Source organism: Protomyctophum parallelum (assembly GCF_964188405.1).
Source record: "Protomyctophum parallelum genome assembly, chromosome: 23".
In the NCBI taxonomy this organism is placed as follows: domain Eukaryota; kingdom Metazoa; phylum Chordata; class Actinopteri; order Myctophiformes; family Myctophidae; genus Protomyctophum; species Protomyctophum parallelum.
The window spans coordinates 19,361,886-19,385,615 of NC_139715.1; the positions used below are offsets into that span (position 1 = coordinate 19,361,886).

Below are 23,730 nucleotides of genomic sequence, written 5' to 3' on the forward strand. Positions count from 1 at the left end.
TGGTACTTTAAATAGATTTACGTAAGTAAATTTTGAAATCCAGACTTTTACATGTAGTATATCCACATTGCAGTACCTTTTACTTAATAAAACATGTGAGTACTTTATTCCCACCGGGTCATTTCCAGGATGACGTGCTCCTCTCGGAGAGCAGTCGCTTCACCTTCGTGTACGACGACCCAGAATGCTCCCTGGTGGTCCTCAACGCCAGCCAGGACGACTCGGGCGTGTACACCTGCACCGCCAAGAACCAGGCGGGATCTGTCTCCTGCAAGGCTGAACTCACCGTGCACACCGGTGAGCCATCTGACATCCACCTTAACTCACTCAGCCCCCGAGATCGCCTTTTGACGTGGTTCACAACTGTGTTTGATCTTGCATTTATTTCCGTGTCCTGCACACATTGGGCCCAAGCCTCATGGGTTCATGACACACCCTTTCACATTTACGTTTACAGCATGTTTACATTACAGTATATTACAGAGTTATACAAGTTATAAAATCTGCCACAACAAAAGTCCCTTTGTCAAAACATATCTTCATTTTTGAGTGGTGCAACCACTCCAAGGAACAGCAATGTCCGTGTTCACCTATGTGTCCGCCTATGTGGTCATGAGCACCAGAATGACTATTAGTACCAGTAGGGGCGCTGTTGTGCCAGAAACGGAGAGAGAGATAGTGCTGCACGTGCTGCACTGTTGCCTGCTAATGAGAGAGAGAGAGAGAGGAGGGGAGTTGCACCACTCGGTTCACACGGGTGTGATTTTTCATAATAATTTAAATCTAGGAAATCCCCACAGATTTCATCTAGAAGACAAAGTGAACCTCATTTTCAATTTCGCCAAGTTCACGGAACAAGCAATATCTCTATTCTTCTGGAGTGGCATTAAACCTGCCAGTCACTCTCCAGTGCTAATGGTAATGTTCCTGACCGTATTTGTGCACAGAGAGATCGTTGTGTTTTGTTTAAATTATACTTCACATAACGTTCTACGATGTATCTGTCCTTTATTAAGAATTAAGAAATATATTTTTTACAGGGAAGACAGAAGGTAATGGTCTTTTTCTGGGCTTGAGTCTACTCACATTCATACCGTTACACAACCTGGCCATAGAATTGAGATTGTATTGCAAGTATAATATTCAATAATCATCTGTGATGATGGATAGGCTTTGCTTCCATTTGTAGGGAATCATCGTCATAATTCCTCCGATTATTGGAGTTTAAGTGAGTTTGCGAATGTAATTAAAAATGAGCGTGACATGATTTGTAACCGAAAAGCCCGGCATGAAATCCGCGGCATATGGAGTAGAGGCACAAGGTGTGACATGAATCAACATGACACCATCTGTCACCCGTGCGCGCAAGCATTCATGTGCACACACGCGCGCACACACGGACGCACACACACACACACACACACACACATACACGCACACACACACACACACACACATACACGCGCACACACACACACACACGTACAGCAGGCACAATTACAGAAATGAACTTGCCAATGTTCTCTGTCTGTCCCTGCAGAGCGTAAACAACTGGTCCAGCCAGTGGAAGACGAGGCATCCATTTTGAGGAAAATGAGACACTTGGCTGATTATTATGACATTCACAAGGAGATAGGGAGGTGAGTGCATTTGTGTGTCAGAAGAAGAAAAGAAAACACACAGGTGTGTGTGTGTGTGTGTGTGTGTGTGTGTGTGTGTGTGTGTGTGTGTGTGTGTGTGTGTGTGTGTGTGTGTGTGTGTGTGTGTGTGTGTGTGTGTGTGTGTGTGTGAATTATTCTTCACTTGTATTAGTATATTTGTGAGGGCCACAAGTAATACTGTAAAGTTGCATGCGCGCACGCGTGCACACACACAACTTTACAGTATTACTTGTGGCCCTCACAAATATACTAATACAAGTGAAGAATAATTAGAGAAATTGATTTGTGAGGACTGTAATATTCCTGATCCAGAAAATGTTTCATGGTTAGAAATAGATTCAGGTATTCAGCTTATAATTAAGAACATTGTGGTTAGGGTTAGGTGGATTAGGCAATTAGATGTTACATTTAGTTGCATGCTGGTGTTGTGCACCGAAAATATCAGACCTACAAGCTCTCAACATGTTACAGCATGACACGTTATGAGCTTGTAGAGCTGTTATTTTGTGCGCGCGTGCGACTGTGCGTGCTTTTTGTAGGCGTAACAGATTTATTAGCTTTGTGTTGTGTTGGAACTCAGTCAGGATTCCAGAAGGTATCTTTGTGCAAGGTATCACTCCTGCACAAAAGCAGTATATTTTATTTAGTTATTGAGATGCCGATGGCGTTTCTGAACACAAACTTTGGACGACTCCCAAGCACTGGGTGACTGTATATAAATCAACTAGATTGGTTCCCACATTTATGGACAAGAGAGTAAAGGAAATACTCCGACATTTTGAGAGATAATGTCATGCCCCCGGCATCATAAATGTCTATGTTGATAATGAATTCACATTGTCAACATTGCCTGTTAGTGTACACAGTATTTCTTAACTGTTATAGGTGCGTATGCACTTCCACCCGTTTATTATCTCTTAAATAGAATTTGCCGTTCATGGATAATAGCTAATAAACTATTCATAAATAATACATTAAACGGAGTACAAGAAAACTGTGTGACGTCATTAATAACCTTATGCTTTATTTACTCTTATTCGTACGAGGCTTTTCCACCATCCATCATTCACACTTCAAAGTGACAAAAGTAGTAGCAGTGTGACCATGGGTGCAGGCCGTGGTGGAAAGTAACTAAGTACATTTACTTAAGTACTGTACTTAATTTACAATGTACAATTTTGAGATATTTGTACTTTACTTGAGTTTTGCCAAATTCCAATACTTTTACTTCTACTCCACAATGCATTGCGATGCAACACATTGTGAGCTTGTAGATCTGCTATTTTCAAAATATTTTGTATCCATTTGAAAACTTGAAATGGGACATTCTGCATACACTACTTCCTACTTCTGGTGCTTTTAGTACATTTTGATGCCAATACTTTTGTAGTAAGTACATTTTGAATTCTGGGACTTTTACTTGTAATGGAATAGTTCTATATTGCAGTATTGATACTTTTACTCAAATAAAAACTTTGAGTGCTTCTTCCACCATCCGCTGTGGACGCAGGGGGGCTTTCTCGTACGTGAAACGGGTGACCCAGAAGAAGGGCAAGGCGGAGTTTGCGGCCAAGTTCATCTCGGCCCGGGGGAAGAGGAAGGCCTTGGCTCTGAGGGAGATGAGCCTGCTGTCTGAGCTGGACCACGAGAGGATCCTCTACTTCCACGACGCCTTCGAGAAGAAGAACATGCTGGTCGTCATCACGGATCTGTATCCTTTTCATCTGCCCCCTGATTGATATTACTTTGTTTCTTTGTATTGCTCTTTTTTATTTCTTTTATTGGCTCTGGACCCATTCGTGGGACATTTTAATATTTGGAAACGGCCTTAAATGGTGCAGAGAAAGCAGGTAGGGATGTAGCTCTGGTCCATGAGTAAGGCTATGGACCAGAGCTACATCCCTATACCTGCTTTCTCTGCACCATTTAAGGCCGTTTCCAAATGTTAAAATGTAAAAGACCAATATTATTATGAAGAAAACAAGATGGTAAGACAGCTAACACAAATAGAATAAAGTTTACCTTCAGAAAAAGCGTTGTTTATGGCTTCTGTATCTAGGTATTTTAACATGTCTATGGAGTGACGTCACGTCAACACCATTAGCTCAGAAAAGGGGGCGGGGAAGGGCTGTGAGATAGATAGGCCTATTGCATTGATTTATGAAAAAATAAAATAAAATCTCAAACCTCGTTGTTTGAGATTGTTGCTGGGGTATTTGATATACCCACCCTATATAGGCTCCACTCCAATCTGTCCATTATGTCTGCGTTTGAGAGGAGCGAGCATAGAATAAATCCATCCACCCTCCACCACAATGAACCGAGAGAGCTGTGAGTCAGCACAGAATCTGTGTCTGTCACTGTCAGAGACCGTGACAGATCACTGGATCTGTCACAGATTGTGACAGATCATTGGCTCTCTCACAGACCATCACAGATCTCTGGACGTGTCACTGAATCACACTGGTCAGTGGAATTGGCAGGAGCGGGTGGGTGGGAATGACGATTGTACTTTCGGGCCACTTGGACTGCAACTTATGTCTTTCATTTTCAGCCATCTTGTTTGTACTTTCCTCAACTGTTTTTCCAAGCTGTCACGAGGAGCTACTGGAGAGAATGGCTAGGAAAACAACCGTTATGGAGTCAGAGGTTTGTTTACCAGCTGCCTTGGCCGTATCGTATGGCGTGGTGACTTCCAAAGATGATTTATTGATTTCCCAAATCAAACGGTCTGATTAAAACTGAATGATTTCCCCATGCAGGTCCGCTCCGGCGTTCGGCAGGTCTTGGAGGGCCTCAGCTATCTTCACCAAAAGGACATCGTCCACCTCGATATTAAGGTAATAACCTTATCACATTCGTGTCTCACGTTTTCAGACTTCTATCAAACAAATAACGAAACGGCAAACGTGTTCTCCTCCTTTCTCAAGAAATGTCATTCTGCAATGTAAATCTCCTTTCCTAGCCGGAAAACATTTTAATGGCGAGCTCCGGCAGTGATCAGATCCGCATCTGTGACTTTGGAAACGCCACAAAACTTGAAGCTTCCGAGGAGCAATACTGCAAATACGGCACTCCAGAATATGTAGCGCCTGAGATTGTTAACCAGAACCCTGTCTCCAAGGCAACAGACATCTGGTAAGAAAGACACCTGCTTCCATGCCTTTGGGGGAACAGTAATAGACTGGCCGCACCCTTTTGCCTGTGACTAAATACAATCTTGGCCCTTTGCTATGGCCTCTGTTCTTCTATACCCAAATTAATGTATCCTCTTACATAACTGCTGTCTTCCAACAGGCCTGTTGGTGTTATGACTTACCTCTGGTAAGTGGCTTCATATTCAATCATGTCCTGTGCATGAGTTATTCACGATTCACGTTATACATATACATCATTTGTAGTTTGGATAATCTTTGGTACATTTATACACCAGACTTAAAACATTATGCTTTTGTGTTTTCTAGCATTTTTATTGACACATTCTGATACAATGGCATCATTGTTTTTTGTATTTAGAACCTGAATAGTTTCAATTAAATATATACATGGTAGTGTCTGGTGGCTCATCCAGTGCACATTATGGTCCTTGTGAGCAAAAGACCAGGGTTTGAATCCTATAGCCCTTAAGGGGCTGTATTTTGCGTGTCTTAAGTACCAGGTCTTATTCCCTAACTTGAGTAAACTAAAGACCTGGACCTGCGTGATCAATGCCATTTGGCTATTCTGAGTGGCCAAAGAGCATTGACACGCAAAATACAGCCCCTTGTCTCTATACACCGACCTGATCTGAAATTAAGCATATAACCCACATGAACCCTAGTGTCCCTATTCTGGGTCAAACATTAGGGGAAAATAGTATAGACTCTGTTCAAATACGTATAATATAGAGTTTGTGTGGGTAAAATGTGGATGTTTGTTTCTTATCTCGGTGATGATTCTTTTTCATTTCAGCCTCACTGGCGTGTCTCCGTTTGCTGGAGAGAATGACAGAGTCACTGTGTTAAACATCCGCAATGCCAACGTGGCGTTTGAGGAGAGCATGTTCTCCGACCTCTGCAAAGAGGCCAGGGGATTTATCATCAAGCTCCTGGTTCTGGACAGACTGTAAGTTTCACTGCTCCGACACCGCAGGGCCACTTTCACAAACAGTTGAGATTTAAGATCAGTGTCAAAGTATTTTTAGCGCGGTGTAAGTGTTGCCTTAATGGAGGTACAAATGCTCTTCTCGATATTATGTGAACCGTTTTGTTTATTACATCTCCTAGGAGGCCCAGTGCAGTTGAGTGCCTTCGCCATCCTTGGTTCAAGGTAAGTTTATATTTTGAGGAATGTTTCTTACATTAAGCTCTCCATATATTATGATGTTAGGCCAAGGATTTAGCTAATTGCTATTGTTATTGCTTTTGGAAAATGGTTCAAGTTTTTAACTCACCTTGGTCGACTGACATTGGTCAACCTTTTATAAAAGTCCCAGATCGCCGCCCTATAGGACGACATCGAACAACCCCTTCGTTTATATTGCATCCAGCATCACTATTATTATCATTTTGACCGGTTCTTGGTGTCGCCCGGCAACGGTTTGCTTCCGCGTTGGTTTGATTATTTTCCCTCCGTCCACACTATCTTTTAGCGACTATCTTTAGCGGCGTTTATCTCTAAATTGAGGCTCAGATTGAGGTGACAGCGCATCAGTGCTTGTGATGAAAACGAAAGTATCTAGCGAGTGCCCCGGAAATTATTGCTTGTTAGTTGTTACTTTCATCAAATCAGCTGGTGGCTCTTCAAAAGAAGAGCTCGTGGCTGAAAACCGTGGCAATTTGATATAAAATGTGGCGCTGAAATTCTCTATTAAACAGAGTATCTGGGTCAGTTTTGTGTGAACTTACTTATCTCTTCTTTTGTATGTTGCAGTCGTCAGCCAACAAAAGTATCAGCACAGCAATGCTGAAGCAAGTTCTGTCCAGAAGACGGTGGCAGGTATGGCATGTTCAGTCAAAAAGTTAGACACATTTTAATGTTGTAAATTCATGGGGCCATGAAAAGAAAATGTGTCTTATACACTATAGCGCATGGGTCTTCAACAGGAGGTGTGGGACCCCTAGGGGGTCCTCAGAATTACTACAGGGGGGGCAGACACATTCATTGATAGAGACATTTGGCCTGAAAAACATTGAAGACCCCTGCTATAGTGTATCCAGTAACTCCCCCCCCACAACTCAATATGCAACAGAGAGTGCACATTCATACGCAGAAACCTCCCTCTTACCATGTCCTAACCAGTCTTTTCTGACGACAGCGCTCCCTCGTCAGCTACAAATCCAAGATGGTGCTGAGGACCATTCAGGAGCTCCTCAACGACTCGACCAACCACATCTCCATCGCCGTGGCGCGGCATCTGAAGGAAGGCTCTCCACCACCCTCCTCATCCTCGGACTCAGATGAAGATGTAGACGAGCTGCCTTTTATCCCCATGCCGTTGTCCATGGTCTTCTCGGGCTCCAGGGTGTCCCTCAACGAGATCCCCGGGGATGAAGATGAATTTGGGCGGCCGAAAGGGGACGTCGAAGGAACGAGTGAAAAGGGGGACAGAGAGGAGGCGGCAGGAAGGGGAGGGGCCGATCAGACGACGGCGGAGGAAGAGATGAGTGTCGACGACGAGGAGAAAGCTGTGAAGACCAAACGAGTTCCCCTTAAAAAAGGATCCAGTGTGGAAACGGACGAGGACTCACTGATCAAATCCAGGAGGGCTACCATGAGGAGGGGCAGCTCTGCTGATTCGGCCCTGCTTCTACATATCGATGATGAAGAGGGAGCCGACGCCGACAAGGATTCGGAGAAGAGCAAAAACTGCCTGAAAAAGGCAGTTTCCATGGAGCTGCCGAATCGCAGTCCAAGCCCCGGTGGGGTCAAGTTGAGCCAGGAGGACTACGCTCTGAAACTGGAGCTAATGAGACAGCGGCTACTCCGGGGAGGAAGCGTCGACAAGAAGATGAGTGGATTGCGAGGCCCCTTGTTTGAAACTCTGGGCATGGACGATGAGAGGAGCACGGGGTCCCTCGATCGGAACTTGAGGAGATCCAGAGTGGGGCCACCGTCACTCACCAGAGCTGCGTCTTCTGAGACTCCTGGGGATGATACGCCAAAGACTAAGGTTTTCCGAAAGAGTGCCTCCTTCAGTCAAGGGGATTCCGAGCCCATGCCCCTACACAGAAGGTTCGGAGCCCCATTGGAGATCCCATCAGCAAGCCAGGGCAGCATGGAAGGAACCAAGCTCCAAGAAGACACTTCAATGGCAGCGCTAACCATGGTTGAATCAATGCCTGCCTCGCCCTCGCCCACACACAGCATGTGCTTCATTCTACCCTCGGCACCGTCACCAGGCACAGTGGACCAGCAGCTAAAGCTGAAAGACCATGAACTGGAAGAGATGGACAGTAGTGAGGCGAATGATGCAGAGAAAGACGAGAGAGAGGTGCCATTATCAACAAAGGAGAGCTCGGAAAAGGCAAATAAACCAGAACCAGTTACTTTGTATTCACAAGCTCCAATAATTGTGATAGAGGAACACGATGATGAAAAACAAGCGGAGGAAAAGCAGGAAATAAATTCAAACACTAATCAAAAAGAAGTAGAAAGAGACCAGCATTTACCCAGAGATGCACCCGCACCAAGCAAACCGACATCTGCATACGCAAGTGTTATTCAAAGCATTGTGGTGCCACCTGTAAAGTCTGACCAAAACCACTCCCCAACGACACCCGTTACCACTACAGCCACATTTGAGAAAATCCAAAATGCCAAATCCGGCAGTGCCAATTCATTACCTGAACATCCTGCTGTTTATGCCAGAGTGGCATCCACTGACCGCCCTGGGAGTGCTGCGTCCACATCCTCTGCCTCCGAGCGTCCTACCACCCCCCACCAACCTCTACTGAGGACAGACATCAAAGACATTGACTCGGAGGAGGTCTTTGAAGCCAAGTTTAAGAAACGGGAGTCATCTTTGACCCGTGGCTTGCGGAAACTGACGGGAAACAAATCGGAAGAGAAATCACCCGTGCTAAGCCGGAAGGCTGGTGAGGGCGGTGAGGAGATTTACAGACCAGGGCCATTGGGATCACCTCTTGAGATGGTAACCAGAGGACTTCAAGAGAAATCCAAATCTGTGCAAGATCTGAGGGAGGAGGAAAAGGAGTCGGGGTTGGGGCGGATTGGACGATTCTCTTTGCGGAGCAAGAGGTCGTCTTCGGTTGACAAAAAAGCAGAGAAACCAAAGGAAGAGAAGGTAAAGGAGGACAAGCCTCAGAAGGGAAGCGAAGCTTCTCCCGGCAAGCGAAGAGTTACTTGGGCCATTGGTCGAAGTAAGTCCCTGGATACCAAAGAGCTGGACAGTGCAGTGTCACAGGGGCACTTGGATGAGAAAGAACAACGAAAGATGGAAGAATCGTCTGTTTTTGCCATGCGGCGTAAGTTTGAGTCCAAAGTAGCTGGCATCTCTGCCAAAATAAGGACCCAGTCAGAAGAGAGGAAAGATGCTAAGAAGAGTTCTCAAGAGAGTATTCAGAAAGATGCTAAGAAGAGTTCTCAAGAGAGTATTCAGAAAGATGCTAAGAAGAGTTCTCAAGAGAGTATTCAGAAAGATGCTAAGAAGAGTTCTCAAGAGAGTATTCAGAAAGATCCAGAACAAAAGGATCAGAAGAAGGTGAGCGATTCTCCAGTCCTGGCGATGAGGCATAAGTTCGAGAACAAGGTGGCAGGAATATCCACAAAATTCCGGAGTCAGTCTGAGGAGAGACTGACTGAAACAGACGCAAAATCGGAGGGGAAAAGAACTCCTCTGTTCAGCCGTCATCGTCATTCCCAATCAGAGGGGCGTGGACTCAAAGGGATGCGCATTCCTGAGAATCAGCTGGCTAAGCAGACGGACGCCGGTGCCTCAAAGGAGTCGATCGAGTCCACATCAAGCAGTCATTCCGAAAAAGTCTCTCAGACCGCAGAGGGTGACAGACGATCGCGCTGGGACAGGTGGGGATTGACCAGGGGCAAGAGAGACAAAACACCCTCCAAGACGGATCTGCCTTCATCTGTGCCCAAAGAAGACGCCGCCTCAGAACAGTTTTCCCGCTCTGCGTCGGATTTCCCTCCCGTGTTCCACATCAAGCTGAGAGATCATGTCTTATTGGAAGGAGATCCTGTCACGCTCAGCTGTCTTCCAGCTGGCAGTCCGCATCCACAAATCTCATGGCAGAAAGGTATGATACCATTTTATTTTCAATACCATAACACCCCCAATTTGTTTTGCTTGGCTGTTGTTTTTGCTCAGATACAATGGGACCACTGCAGGGAGAAAACAAATACACTAAGGACAATATCTTGCACCACCCCTTACACCTTATCCCTAAACTTATTTACCATTTTTTACTATTTTGAGCAACCTTTTAAAATAGTTAAAATAGCCGATATACAAGCTCACAACATGATGTAGATCGGCTAGTTCATAACTATTTTAAAATGTTTTTCAATACAGTAAAAAATGGCAAATAAGTTTAGGAATAAGGGGTAAGGGCAAGATAGGGCCCTAGATCTCTCAGTTTTTGAGTTGTGCAACCACGGAGCTATGTGTGTGGGTAGCTGGCTGGCTGGGTGGCTGTGGGTGGGTGGGTATGAGCACGAAAACAGCATGGCTGTTTTTCACCACCTGTGCTCAACCTAACACACACACACACACACACACACACAAACACACATATTAACTGTATATATGATGATTCTGCGTGTGCCAGTACAGTACAGTGACAGTACAGTACAGTACGTTTCGGACGCGGGGTGGCTCGCCGAAATCTTGCGTTCCGGTGGGGCTGGAACCCCCACACAGAGTTGCACCACTCACTTCACACGGGTGTGACTTTTTAATATGCTTCAACATGTCTTGTGGCCTGATCGTGTGTTTTCCAGATAAGAAACCACTGGAAGTGGATGGCAGAATGAACCTGATCTCCCATCCAGACGGCAGGCAGCTTCTTATGATCATGAAAACAACTCGTCAGGATGCTGGGCTGTACGAATGTGTGGCCGCCAACCCAATAGGCACCATCAACAGCTCCTGCACATTGTCGTTAGCTTGTAAGTAGCTTGTGACTGCACGGGTGTAAACAAAGATTATCATTGTTATATTCCATGTTATTGCTTAAGAAAAACACATCTGGACGATGATAAGAATTATTTTTTTATATTTCAAATATCATTTGTGCTGTCATTTGTTTCGCAAAGTGGGCACAGTCTCGTATTTGTATTAAATTGAGACAAAGCTCATTCCTGTTCATGAATACAAAATTAATGAGACTACAGTACGTGGCGCCAGGCAGTAGAAATCTGTCTTGAGAGATTAGTCTGTACCAAATGAGCAAATACTCATTGGATTTTGAAGGAAATATTTGTCTTCATAATGTGATGTATCATTGGGGATTTCACATAATTGAATTTAAATTAGAGTATGAACAATATGACTATATTAATGCCTGAATGAATATTAATGTCTGTGTCTACTGACTGCTCCCACATTAATCACGTAATTCATGTGATCGAATGGCACTTGCTGCAATTACGTTGTTGTGACTTGAGTCATCTGCGGTGGATTGCTCTGTACAAACAACAACAAAAAACTACTTTAAATTATACCAGCCTTGTTCAGAGGAGCAAGGCTCCAGCAGCAAACAGCGCCTTTGCTACAACAGGTGCAATATGTTTATTTCTTTATTTTTATTTTACCATTATTTTCCTTGACTCGGGGTTGAATCGGTCCAGGGACACAAGCCATGGGGTGTTATTTATCTGGATCACTGACGCTGTTTGCTGCTGCTTGATATTCTGACAGCAGATCATTACCCCTCAAGGCCTGACTCCCTTGTTAACCACAGCATGAAGCTGGTGCCGAGGATGTTAGTGTCAGGTTTGATTTGGCAGAACAGCAAAAGCATCATTATGCCCTGTGTTTTGTATCACACGCACCCTGTTAAAATGAACGTCCTGTCATTGATAGAATTTTTTGGGGTGATGATGAATTGTGTATTACATTTTTTAGCAGTTAAGGCTTCTTGTTGGTTCTCATATTAATCAGCAGTCGCTCGTGTGAAATTTAACATCTTGTTATTGACAGATTTTTAAGGATTAAGAATTATGTATAATTATTTAGCTCTGAGCTATTCGACCTCTTGAATCTTGACTGTCTGAAGTATGTAATCGTTCTTTCACGCTGCATAAAATCAAGTTGATGTGAATCTGGTGCACGATTACTAAGGGAATGCACAGATTAAGTGGTATCAAGCTTGAAGATAAATCTGGATTATCATATTATACTATCATCGTCTGTCGTTTCATCTCTTGTCCTGTTTCTCTGCAGTAGACGGAATACATTTCTAGCCTGGTTAATAAACCAGACTGAATCAGCCGTTGGCAAAAATAAATTGCATGCCGGCGGATTGCGGTCTGGAGAGGCTCAATTGTACGCCCATTTCCTACACCAGAGAAATGGGGCGGCCAATCGGGACACGGTATGCAATATGGGCGGGCTTTGGTACAGTGACTTTCAATGCTTGAGACCTTTGACTGACAGTAGCTCTGACCAATTGCGTCAAAGAGAAAATGTTTCAACCCGCCCCCCCTGGAAATGAAATCCAAGCTGAGCCTCCCCAGACTAATATCCCGCGGTCCGTGCGATATTAGTCTGGTTTATTTTTATTTATTTTTTTAGATATTTTTTTTGCGGCTTACGCCTTTTATTGATTTTTGAAGGGACAGACAGTAGGCTGACAGGAAACGGGAGAGAGATGGGGGGATGACATGCAGTAAAGGCCGTGTCGGGTCCGGGAGTCGAACCCGCGGCACACTGCGACTGGATTACCAGTCCGGTGCCCAGACCGTTACGCTACGGCCTGGGCCTAGTCTGGTTTATTAACCAGGCTAATACATTTCCCCTGAAGTGATATTCAACTTGAATGTCCATATTATTTTTTTTATCCAAAGCGCTTTACATTCACCCATTCACATAACTACAGCAGAGGAAACCATGCAAGGCACCAAGGTTCAACTATATTGTCAGCAATACCAGTTACAAAGTAAAAGGCACGTGAAATTCATTGTGCGTTAAAAACCCATACAACAGCTACAGTCTAGTGTCAAGTAACCTATGTTAAAACTAAGTTGCTTAAAAACTATCATCTCTGAAAAGTGCAAAAGTGCAGAAAGCCATTTAATTAGCCCCAGGCATATGGCCATATAGTCCAGGCCTTGTATAGTGTTCAATGTCTATTCATAAGTCTGATGACGGAAATAAATAGTGTGTTCCGTCTCTGTGTGCGGATGGCGAGACTGAGAACCTGCTTATCAGGTTAGGGGTTGTACACTTAATCCAGGGGGCCATGCACTCTCCCTCCTTAGCCAGCTCTTGCACCTTCTGCCCGAACCACACCAATGCAACTAGTCGCAACTCCTTGCAACCAAACGGTTTTAAGGACATGTCCGTCACACCGGTGCAACTCCTTACAAATGCCATTGGGGATGATCGTTATTTGTTGCATGCAACAACATGAAACCTCTCGCAAACCGTTTGGTTGCAAGGAGTTGCATGGCGAATCGCTATCACGCTGATCTGCAGCTACTCCGATGCTCTCCTTCCACCCACACAGGGACGTGCCTAGAATGTCAGAGGGGCACGTCCACAAAAGGGCACTTTTGGCCAAAGTTATCGAAAATAGCTGATCTACAAGCGCGGTGCATTGAGAGCACTCTTTAGCTACTGAGGATGCAGCGTACGACATGGATTTCTATACAGAGGACAAATACTCTCAACGCAAAATGTTGCGTTCAAGTTCAGGAGAGTTTGGAAACCAATTCTCCTGAATGCTGGCATGGAAAAAGGGGGATTTGCATTTCTTTCACTACAGTAAATGCTGGCATTCATGGTCTGGAGAGGGCAGTCTTAAAAGCTAAAAGGGCAGGGGCTCAAGCCCACTTTGATGTCTGATTTGTGCTCATGCCTGCACCCACATATTGCTTTCTCTCCAAGGTGTCCCCAAACGTCCAGGAACCCCTGAGATTCCCCAGACATACAACAACACGGCCCTGGTGCTCTGGAAACCTGCCGACACCAAGGCTCCGTGCTCCTACAACCTGGAGAGGAGGGCAGAGGGTGAGTTGTGGAAACCAGTCGTGGGGGGGAAAAGTACTCAAATTGAGTTAAAAACTTTCACTTTGAAAGAATATATATTCAAAGATTTGCGCCACATTTTTACGATTTCCCAAAAATAGCAGACCTACAAGCTCGAGCTTGTAGATATGTTATTTTTCAATAGCTAAATTATAACAATGTTTAAAACACCAAAAGGGGTTCCCGCGCAAAATGGGTTAAGCAAAAGTATCAATACTGTAATATAGAAATGTGCCGTTACAAGTAAAAGTCGGGAATTCCAAATGTAATTGAGTGTAAAATGAAACCGGTTTCATTTTACACTCTCAAGAGTTAAATGATTGTTAAATAGCTTGCACAAGACATCTACACAATTAGAGCATGTAAAATAACGTTTGCCTTATCTCTCCTATGGTACCACATCAATAGGCCTACAGCATGGAATTGTGGACAATATAATATCCAAACAAAATTATTCTTTAGTTTTGGGTCTGCAAGGCTAAATGTCATCAAATGGTGGTCCGTGGCTCAAATGCTGAATAAATAATGGGCCTTTATATGAAATAGGTTGAAAACCACTGGATTAGAGGATCAGGTCAGTATCTATCAGATTACACATGGAAGATACGTTGCATAGCAGGGCATGACATTTGTAATTGTCACCAGATCTGTGCTTGTGGGATCAAAATCAAATCACTGCTATTCAGCCTGCTCTGATTTCATCGCGGCTATTTTTCCCTTCTTTTGTGCGACAATGTCACGTGACAAAGTATAATCATTTATGAATGGTTTCTGAGACTATTTGCTAAATATATATATAAATATACTGTATATACTATTTGCTGAAATGAATGAATGCAAGTTCATCAAAAGTAGCAACACTAATAAAGCTCTGAGGGACTGCAGTAGGCAGTCCCTCAAAAGTAATTGTTTTCAAATCCAAATTCACCATTCACACAGAGATGGTTCAATGCAACAATGTCAGAATACTATGATATTACGCACAATGTCTCATATTCTCAAACTTTGATTTCATAATATAAGGCCGAATCACTTCTTGTGTCTCGAATTTCCCCTCTCACCAGTCACCACATGCCAGTTGTAGCTGGTAGCTTTGTTCCATCTGTTTCACAACACTGCCCTCTAGGGTTTAGTGTGAGAACAGCCAATTGGCTGCAGTCAGTGGAAAAAGTACTCAAATGTACATGTAAAGTAAAAGTATCAATATTGCAATATAGATGTACTTCGTTACAAGTAGAAGTCCCATATTAAAAATGTACTTGAGTAAAAGTACAAATGTATCGGCATCAAAATGTACTTTAGTTTAAAGTGCTAAAAGTAAAAGTACATATATTGCAAAATGTCCCGTTTTACAAGTTCAAAATGTGTACAAAATCGTTTGAAAATAGCCGATCTATAAGCTCACAATGCGTCACATCGCGACGCATTGTGAGCTTGTAGATCTGCTATTTTCAAATGGCCGTAGGGCCGAGGGCTGAAGTGTTTTTTTTAATGTGTGTTTTCTAATCAAAATGAAAATCTCCAAAGTAACTATAGTAACTAAAGTTTTCAATTATTATTAATTTATTATTTTGTTTCCTCTACAGGAGATGTGACCTGGCTGATCGTGGCCACTGGAGTGGTAGACTGCTACTACAACGTCACAGACCTGCCACCAGGGGGCACCTTTAGGTTCCGAGTGGCCTGCATCAACAAAGCTGGACAGGGACCTTACAGCAACCTGTCTCCTAAAGTCAGCTTAAACCCATCAGGTATCATATATCGCCACAAAGAGTTAGCATGCTGTACTATTAGAACATTTACGTTTTATTAAAACTATAATAGCACAAAATCACACTGATTCAAAATTGCCAGTTTTTGAACATGATAATGTCGCTTTTATTTTATTTACACAAAGCCAAAGAGGTGGGTTTTCAGACTACGACGGAAGATTGGTATAGTGAGTCTGCGGTTAATTGCATGGGAAGTGCATTCCATATAGTTTTGGAGCCAGAAGGGAGAACAGTTTGGGACGTGTGGAGTGCTGTCTCGGCGTTTTAGTTTTTAGTGAATGTATTTAGTGAATGTTCTTTAACCTATTTATATCTTTTGTGTTATTTTGCAGTGGGAGGGGTCTCGCCTCCAGTGGCCGTCGTGCAGACGGTCCCAACCCCGCCACTGGTCACCTCCTCCATGATCATTCCTCCCCTCAAAGTCAAACCGGCTCAGAGCCGAGCGTCCACTAAATCCATCACTGTCGTCTCCTGGTCCTCTGCCTCTTCGCCCAAAGAACCCCCAGCTCCCTCCCCCACTCTACCGACGACTACCCCTTCGTCCCAAACGGCACAGACTGCACCCACCACCCCCCCATCCTCAGCATCCTCCATCACCCCCGCCATGATGAAACCCTCTCCTCCTCCCACGGCGGCCAAGCCGGCTCCGCCCTTCGTCCTCCCGAAGCCCCAGAGACCCAACATCAACGTGGTGTCGCCCATGACCCAGAGCCCCCCGCCCCCTCTGTCGCCGCAGCCTCCCCCGATCCTCGCCACGCCGCCGTCCTCGCCCACCAAACCCGCCCCGGTGCCTTCGTACGCCCCGCTCCCAGTGGTCACCACCACCGCTCGCGTGGCTCCCACCTCCTTCTCCCCCCACGTCCTCCAGGTGTCCAGCCTCAGTCCCCTCGCCGAGGGGATGAGCACCCCCACCGCCAGGGGGACACCAGGGGCCAGAGGGACCCCCACCTCGGGGGGGCGCGCCACACCCTCCTCCAGCACTCTCCGACAGGGGGTGCCCCAGAAGCCCTACACCTTCCTGGATGAGAGAGCCAGGTGAGAGGCCTGCCCTGCAGTATGGCAACTCACTATGAGCAAACAGAAAATGTGTTTTACAGTTTTAGCAACTAGATGCATTTTCCTTCTGATCTTCTAACTCTGTGGGAGTTTTCTATAATCGTTGCTGTCGGGAGGAAACCTCATAACTCCATTTTTGAGGGTTTTGATTTATTTTTGGCATAAATCAGTGCTATTGAACACCCAATGTATGTTTTTCATTTCCTGAAAAATGACCATTTTGGAATAAATTTTTTGAAAAAAACAATAGAGCAACAAAGTCTGACGTCAATATCGCTAGAGGGCGCCATTCCACGGGTTTGTGTATTTTTTATCCCTGCGGTTTCACTCATATGGATATGAAGAATCAACTGACTGAGAGAAAACGCTAATGTTACTGCTGCCGAATTAGTTACATTTTCGCTAGAAACAGACTGTATCAAATATGACTGACTGACTGTCGTAAACGATACAGAGACACCTCACAGACAATATAACAGACAGTTTTGTTTATTTGTGGACCATGTACAATTCTTATATGAGAATATTTTTTAAGATGACCCAATGTTATTCTCCATAGAGAACTTACTTCCACAAACCAGGGGATGAGCGAGTGACGTCAGGACTTCGGCGCTCTATTCAGTTGAAGTTTAACAAAGCCATATTGTTCTATCTTCACAGGGGTCGGTTCGGCGTCATCCGTGACTGCCGGGAGAACGCGACTGGCAAAGTCTACATGGCCAAGATCGTCCCGTACGACCAGGAGAGCAAGCCGGTGATCCTGAAGGAGTACGAGATCCTCAAGTGTCTCCACAACGACAAGGTGATGGCTCTGCACGAGGCCTACGTCACGCCTCGCTACCTGGTGCTCGTCGCCGAATACTGCACGGGCAAAGAGCTCCTCTACAGCCTCGTAGACAGGTACAGTAGGATGAAACTCAGTCATTTCAAGGAAAACGTTGCCAATTTTCAACCTAAATCCCATTGTTCTTCGGAGATCAATAAGCACTATGATTAGTAATTTGATATAGTGCATTATTGATCTCATCAGATCAATGTGATTTAGGTTGAAGATTGGTGTGAGATTAGCACTCACAGGAGTCATCATTCACGATCACGAATTATTTCACACCAGAAAGTGCAAAATACGTTGTTAGCTAACACTGCAATGTTGGTATGGAGAGATGGTAGCCAGATAGCACGGTAAGCAGCTCCTGTCTTTAAATCCTATCGCTGCTGAACTATGGGAATATATTGAATGATAAATACGCCACCTGCTACGGTTCCATTATTCTAATGATGTTGCTGGCTAGTTAACCTGTATCCACACACACACACACACACACACACACACACACACACACACACAGTCACACACACACACACACACACACACACACACACACACACACACACACAATTACTGAGACACACAGAAACACTTCCAAGGCCGGGGACTGTATATTCACGAAGTGGACAGTTTTTTAGCTCAGCATAGCTTAACTCAGCATAACTCATCTTCATTAGTCAACATCATTGTTTTAATGTGGGTTAATGGAAATTGTATGAGGATGGTAGCCAGTTTTGGGGCTGAGGTCCCAAGTCTTTACATCCAGCCCCTGCACACTAAGAATATATTTTATCAGCAAATATTAGGTCATTGAACTTCTACCATTACAGTATAAGCATAACGTATTTGAACCACTTAAACCCTCTATACTTAAATTAGTAAAATCACTGTACTTAGTGATTCCGGGGGTCATGTATTTGTATAGATCTGCAAATATCCCCCACATGTGCTAGAGTTGCTAGGCTAAGTGGTCATTTTCAGAAAGGAAGCGATACCTGGCTCGAACCTCACCTGGGTGGTAATAATAAATAATACTTCTGTCTTCTATGTTCGCTTCTGTCTTAAGTTCTTAACCCATTAAGACCTGGAACGAATAAATGTCACTTTAGCTTTTAACCAGTTTAACCAATATTTTAAACTTTAGCTGTTGAAAAATAGCAGATCTACAAGCTCATAGCGTGGCACAGAGTGCTGCGCTACGAGCTTGTAGATCTGCTATTTTTGAAAAATCTGGAAAATGTGTGCAAATCGTTGCATAATATATTCTTTCACAGCCAACATTTTTAACTCAAATAATTGCCTTGACAAGAAATAGTTTGAGAACCACTGATATAGAAACATTTTATATAGAGACATTTTGTAGAATCTGGTCTCAGGTCTTATCACAAATGATTTCCCCCCCATGTCAGGTTCCGTTACTCCGAGGATGACGTGGTGGGCTACCTGGTTCAGATCCTCCAGGGTCTGGAGTATCTCCACAATCGACGTGTCCTCCACCTGGACCTCAGGCCAGACAACATCATGGTGACCAACCTCAACGTCATCAAGATCGTGGACTTTGGGAGCGCTCAGACCTTCAACCCGCTCAGCCTCAAAGCGTACGAGTCCTCGTCGGGTACCCTGGAGTATATGGGTGAGTGTGTGATTTCCACCTTTCGCAGGCCAGTTTTTCGTTACCACTGTCGCAATATTGCTTGCTTCTGGGTGGGATCTATGTCGGTTTTCTGCTCTATATGTAAAGTGTCTTGAGACCACTTGTTTTGACACAAAATGTAATTGAAATTTGAATTGAAGGCCCGTTTTCCACCTGTGTTGAAACAGCCCAGTTCTTAGTCCCTGAGACAGAGCTCCAAAATTGGAACGTTAATTACGAAAATCCATACCTATATTAAATTGTTTATGGGGTCAATATAAGTAAATTAATATATGATACCCCTTCTATGTTTTCTATTTTTTGCATAATTTCAGAAAACGTATTATACACTTACAATAAATCATTGTCTTCGTTTCATGGTGATAACTATTAATTACATTTTTACCTATTCACCTATCATGTACTAGAGGTGAAAATAACAAAATGTGTGAAGAATATGAAAAAGCTACTCCTGTCGAAGTGTTATCCTCTATTAATTTATGTATATGGATATGGTTTTGCCCACTCAATTCGTAATTCATTTTGGGGCTCTGACTGATGGCCTAAGAACCGGGTCGGTTGCTTCGTAGCCACAGTTTCCTTCCATAAACTTTGAAATAATAATAATAATATTCTCTACCTGTGCAACTGGTTTGGTCGCAAAGAATAGAATAGTTTCATTAATGATTAGGACACAATGGAATCGAATGGAATGGAGTGGAATCTAATAGAACACATGCTTTATTGGTTGCGGCATTTCTGTAATTTCGGCTCCTACTTGTATGCTCCAGCTCCTGAGATGTTGAAGGGTGACCTGGTGGGACCCCCTGCAGATTTATGGACCTTGGGAGTTGTCGCCTTTATCATGTGAGTGCTGTATAAGTCATCCCAGATACCTCTTGCAGTGTCGCAAAGAAGGGGCTGGGGATTAGTATTACCTCATTTATATTGTTAAGAGAAATGCACAGATTACCTCTAATGTTACTATTTTGAAAATAAGTGGTTCAAGATAAGGTTGTCAAAATTGTGTTTGCTGTTAAATAAAAGCTCAATCTTTACAAATATCAGAGAATGCATCATGTGTTTAAAAATACAGATTGTATTTGGGAGGACAGATTTACTCTTGTCCAAACTCATGATCAAACTCTTTTGTTTTGGATGACTAGGCTTAGTGGCAGACTGCCTTTTCAAGAAAAGGACCCTCTGCAGACGGAAGCCAAAATCCATATGGCGAAGTTTGAGCCGATCAAACTGTACCCGAATGTGTCCCAAAGTGCCTCTGCCTTTCTCAAGAAGATGTTGAGTAGCTACCCTTGGTAAGTGATAATTTCATTTAACCCAAAATAGCAGATCTACAAGCTCATAGCGCGCCACCGAGTGGCGCGCTACGAGCTTGTAGGTCTGCTATTTCTTTTTAATCGAAGAACGACTGACATAGAAACATAGCTTTTTCAGAAAACTGTCAGGATTTAGAAGACATTTTTAGAATCTGATCTCAGTTCAAAATGGGTTAAGGTATAATCTGTTAGGGTTCTTGGGTGGCGCCTGCCTGGGTAAAGTACCTCCCCACCACTATGGAGTCCGGCATTTTGAACCCACAGTGGTGCATCTCGCTTGCATCTTTTCCAGACACAATTTGCTGTGTTTTAGGACCCCTCACTGGCAGACGAGCCAGTACTGTACAACAGCAGTGGGAGGAATGAATTAGTTAACTGTAAGACTGTAAGGACGAAACATTGTAGTGTTGCTGCTGTAAATTTAAAATTTGAGCATCCAGTCAAACCCTATACTAGTCAAACACACAGACTTCATCATTTTTCTGGCCATAGGGTGAAGATTTCAAAGTGTTCTACTGTTATAGAAATACTATTACAATTGCGTGACTGCAGTTTCAGAGGTGAAATGTCCCTTTAAGTAAAAGATGGAGTGCCGTAAAAACATGTGAGTACTTGTTCAACTCCACATTTTGTCCTGTGTGCGTGTTCCACTCCAGGGCTCGTCCGACCACCAAGGACTGTTTCACCCACGCGTGGCTCCAGGACTCCTACCTGATGAAGCTGAGACGGCAGACTCTCACCTTCACCACCGGCCGCCTCAAAGAGTTCCTGGTGGAGCAGCATGGCCGGCGCAGCGCCGGCGCCACCAAACACAAGGTCCTGCTGCGGACCTACCAGAGCTCGCCCCAAACCTCCCAGACCTCTGGCACCTCGCCGCTTCACTCATAGACATACAAAGGTAGAGACGCCCTCCTTCGGTTCTGGGGCGTGTGTATCTCGAGAGTAGGCAACGTGGAGGCAAGCTTTTGCCGGAAGCATAGCGGCAGCTTGCCGAGCTTCCGTGTGCGTCCAAGGAACATAATGGTGCGCCACGGAAGGAGACGTTCGGTAGGCCAATCAGAGGCAATGATAACGTTTGTTTTCTCGTGCCAATAAAGCTCCTTTGGATTGAATTGATAAGTCCCGGAAAAGATGCGCTGTGATTGGCCAGTAGTCACTTGAGTGGCAGCGACGCAGCGTGCCTTCCGCACTTCCACTTGACTTCCGCCTACGCTGGAGACACATGGCTCCAACGAAGTGAAATGAAGTGTTGGTGACGGTTAGAACTACGCAGCAGCAGGCCAGAACCATTGCGCTAAACGCAGACGTGCCCACGGGGAAAAATGTTGATGCATCTCCTGTCCGGAAACTGTTCTGAAATCCCACTGCTGCATAGCAAAATGCATACAAACTTCTAGAGGAAATGGCACCAGTGCAGATGGGCATGTGGTTTAGTCATGGAGTTATAAACAGTATAATCTTAAGGATTCATTACCTAAAGGACCCTCTCATATAGGAGATTGTGGCAGGATCATTTCAGCTCTAGTAGGATTCCACGGTTAAATAAAAACCATACCCAGAGGGGAACAAAGTATAGACTCTCATTTGAAGTGGGTATAAAAGCGAGAATGTCACCAGGATTACAGATTTTGTCTTTCTTTGATTGGCTGCACGGTTGTTTGTGTCTTTTAATTCAAAGAATTCTGTCGCATTGTGAATTCTGAAATTGCATACTGATACTTTGTTTAAATGAACATTGCTCTCCACTTTGCACGATCGGCCTGAAAAGATGTCTATCAATTATTTTATTTTTTTGTGCACAGTCTTGTTCATATCACCAAATTTGGTATTAAACTACTCTTGTGAAGGTATCACGATTAAAGCTGCTAATTTATTTTGCATTTAATTACACATTTTAAAACCACCAAAACAAAGATATTCTGTTTTTTCGAAATTGTTTACTTTTTTTTTTCCATGTTAATTTATTTGCATGAGTGAGTGTGTGTGCCAGCATTTTTGGTTCACTTTCCAAATATGTTATCATCAGAACAAGGTAAACGTGGGGACTGTGTTCGTGTGTCGGTGTTCATAGGATTCACACAATACAGATGAAACTTCATAGAATAACCTAGCAGTTACAGTTTGTGGTTGAAAATAATCGTTCTGTGGTTAATAACTCGAGTTAACTGTTAATAGGGTCGTATGGGAGACAGTCAATAATAATGTAGATAGCAGTTTACTAGGAGAAGTCATACACACTGTTAAACTACTGTGGTTTCTCAGTGCTATCCATTGGTTGGTCAAGTTGCTCCAAGCATGATCACCCGATCAGTGCCTCATTGATTGATTGATTTTTGATTGATTGATCAAATGGATTAAATGTCCACAATGATGTATCGTGTAAATGTGTTATTACTGCTAGAGTACAGTTCACAATAGATCTGTTAATTGGTTTAAATAAAGCAAAGGTTTGATTATATTGACCTATTTGGACATCATACTGACATAGATTCTTAAATAAGTACATACACAGATACACATGCACATGCATTGACATACTTGCATATACATAGTACATGCACAGTTCTTGTAAGAATAGAATGTCTTGTGAATTGCTCTGTTGAATTTTGTATGAATTTGAACGGTTGAAGATTTGTAAATGTAACAATTTGCGGTGTTTATATGTGGGGAAGAAATACGTTTAAAATGTTTTTATGATATAGAATGTAATAAACTTGATACAATTGGAAATCCATTGCTTCTTTTTAAGTGGTGCAACCACTTCATTAAGTAGCTTTGTGTGTGTGCCTGGCTACCTGGCTGGCTGTGTCTGAGCACAAAAATAGCATTTGGTTGGTTTTCAAAACCAAGTGTCACTGTTGTGCAGCCTAACACACACATACATATTAACTGTATATGATTTCAGGTATATCAGTACAGTACAGTACAGTACAGTACAGTACAGTAGAGAAAAGGGACCCCCTGGGGACCCCTACACGGTAACTTTGTCATTTCTCAAACGTTTCGGAACGTGGGGCGGCTCGCCGGAACCGGCCCCCTGGGCACGTTCCTGGGGGTCTGGATGTTCCGGGGACCCCCACACGGAGTTGCACCACTTACTTCACACAGGTGTGATTTTTTGATGACACTTGACGAGTCACACTCCCTCCCTTACAGTCAGTTTCAAGGGAACCTGTTTGTGTAAATAAAATATGAGAAATTAGATTTTTTTTTAGAATGCACTTATACTAGCTTGGC

General features: G+C 43.8%; 1 protein-coding gene across 1 annotated transcript in view; it reads left to right on the plus strand.

Moving 5' to 3' along the window:
* spega (striated muscle enriched protein kinase a) overlaps nucleotides 1-23,215 on the plus strand; it is an 88,311-nt gene extending 65,096 nt beyond the window's left edge. The window contains exons 24-43 of the mRNA XM_083758410.1: nucleotides 129-297; nucleotides 1,541-1,640; nucleotides 3,172-3,372; nucleotides 4,253-4,310; nucleotides 4,424-4,501; nucleotides 4,627-4,799; nucleotides 4,959-4,985; nucleotides 5,613-5,765; nucleotides 5,927-5,969; nucleotides 6,573-6,638; nucleotides 6,958-9,913; nucleotides 10,617-10,784; nucleotides 13,726-13,848; nucleotides 15,453-15,617; nucleotides 15,971-16,673; nucleotides 17,355-17,594; nucleotides 18,933-19,156; nucleotides 19,948-20,023; nucleotides 20,323-20,472; nucleotides 21,150-23,215. Coding sequence (XP_083614536.1) covers nucleotides 129-297; nucleotides 1,541-1,640; nucleotides 3,172-3,372; nucleotides 4,253-4,310; nucleotides 4,424-4,501; nucleotides 4,627-4,799; nucleotides 4,959-4,985; nucleotides 5,613-5,765; nucleotides 5,927-5,969; nucleotides 6,573-6,638; nucleotides 6,958-9,913; nucleotides 10,617-10,784; nucleotides 13,726-13,848; nucleotides 15,453-15,617; nucleotides 15,971-16,673; nucleotides 17,355-17,594; nucleotides 18,933-19,156; nucleotides 19,948-20,023; nucleotides 20,323-20,472; nucleotides 21,150-21,381 — 6,105 coding nt within the window. The 3' untranslated portion in view covers nucleotides 21,382-23,215. The remainder of the gene's footprint in view (nucleotides 1-128; nucleotides 298-1,540; nucleotides 1,641-3,171; nucleotides 3,373-4,252; nucleotides 4,311-4,423; nucleotides 4,502-4,626; nucleotides 4,800-4,958; nucleotides 4,986-5,612; nucleotides 5,766-5,926; nucleotides 5,970-6,572; nucleotides 6,639-6,957; nucleotides 9,914-10,616; nucleotides 10,785-13,725; nucleotides 13,849-15,452; nucleotides 15,618-15,970; nucleotides 16,674-17,354; nucleotides 17,595-18,932; nucleotides 19,157-19,947; nucleotides 20,024-20,322; nucleotides 20,473-21,149) is intronic.
* The last annotated feature ends 515 nt before the right edge of the window (nucleotides 23,216-23,730 follow it).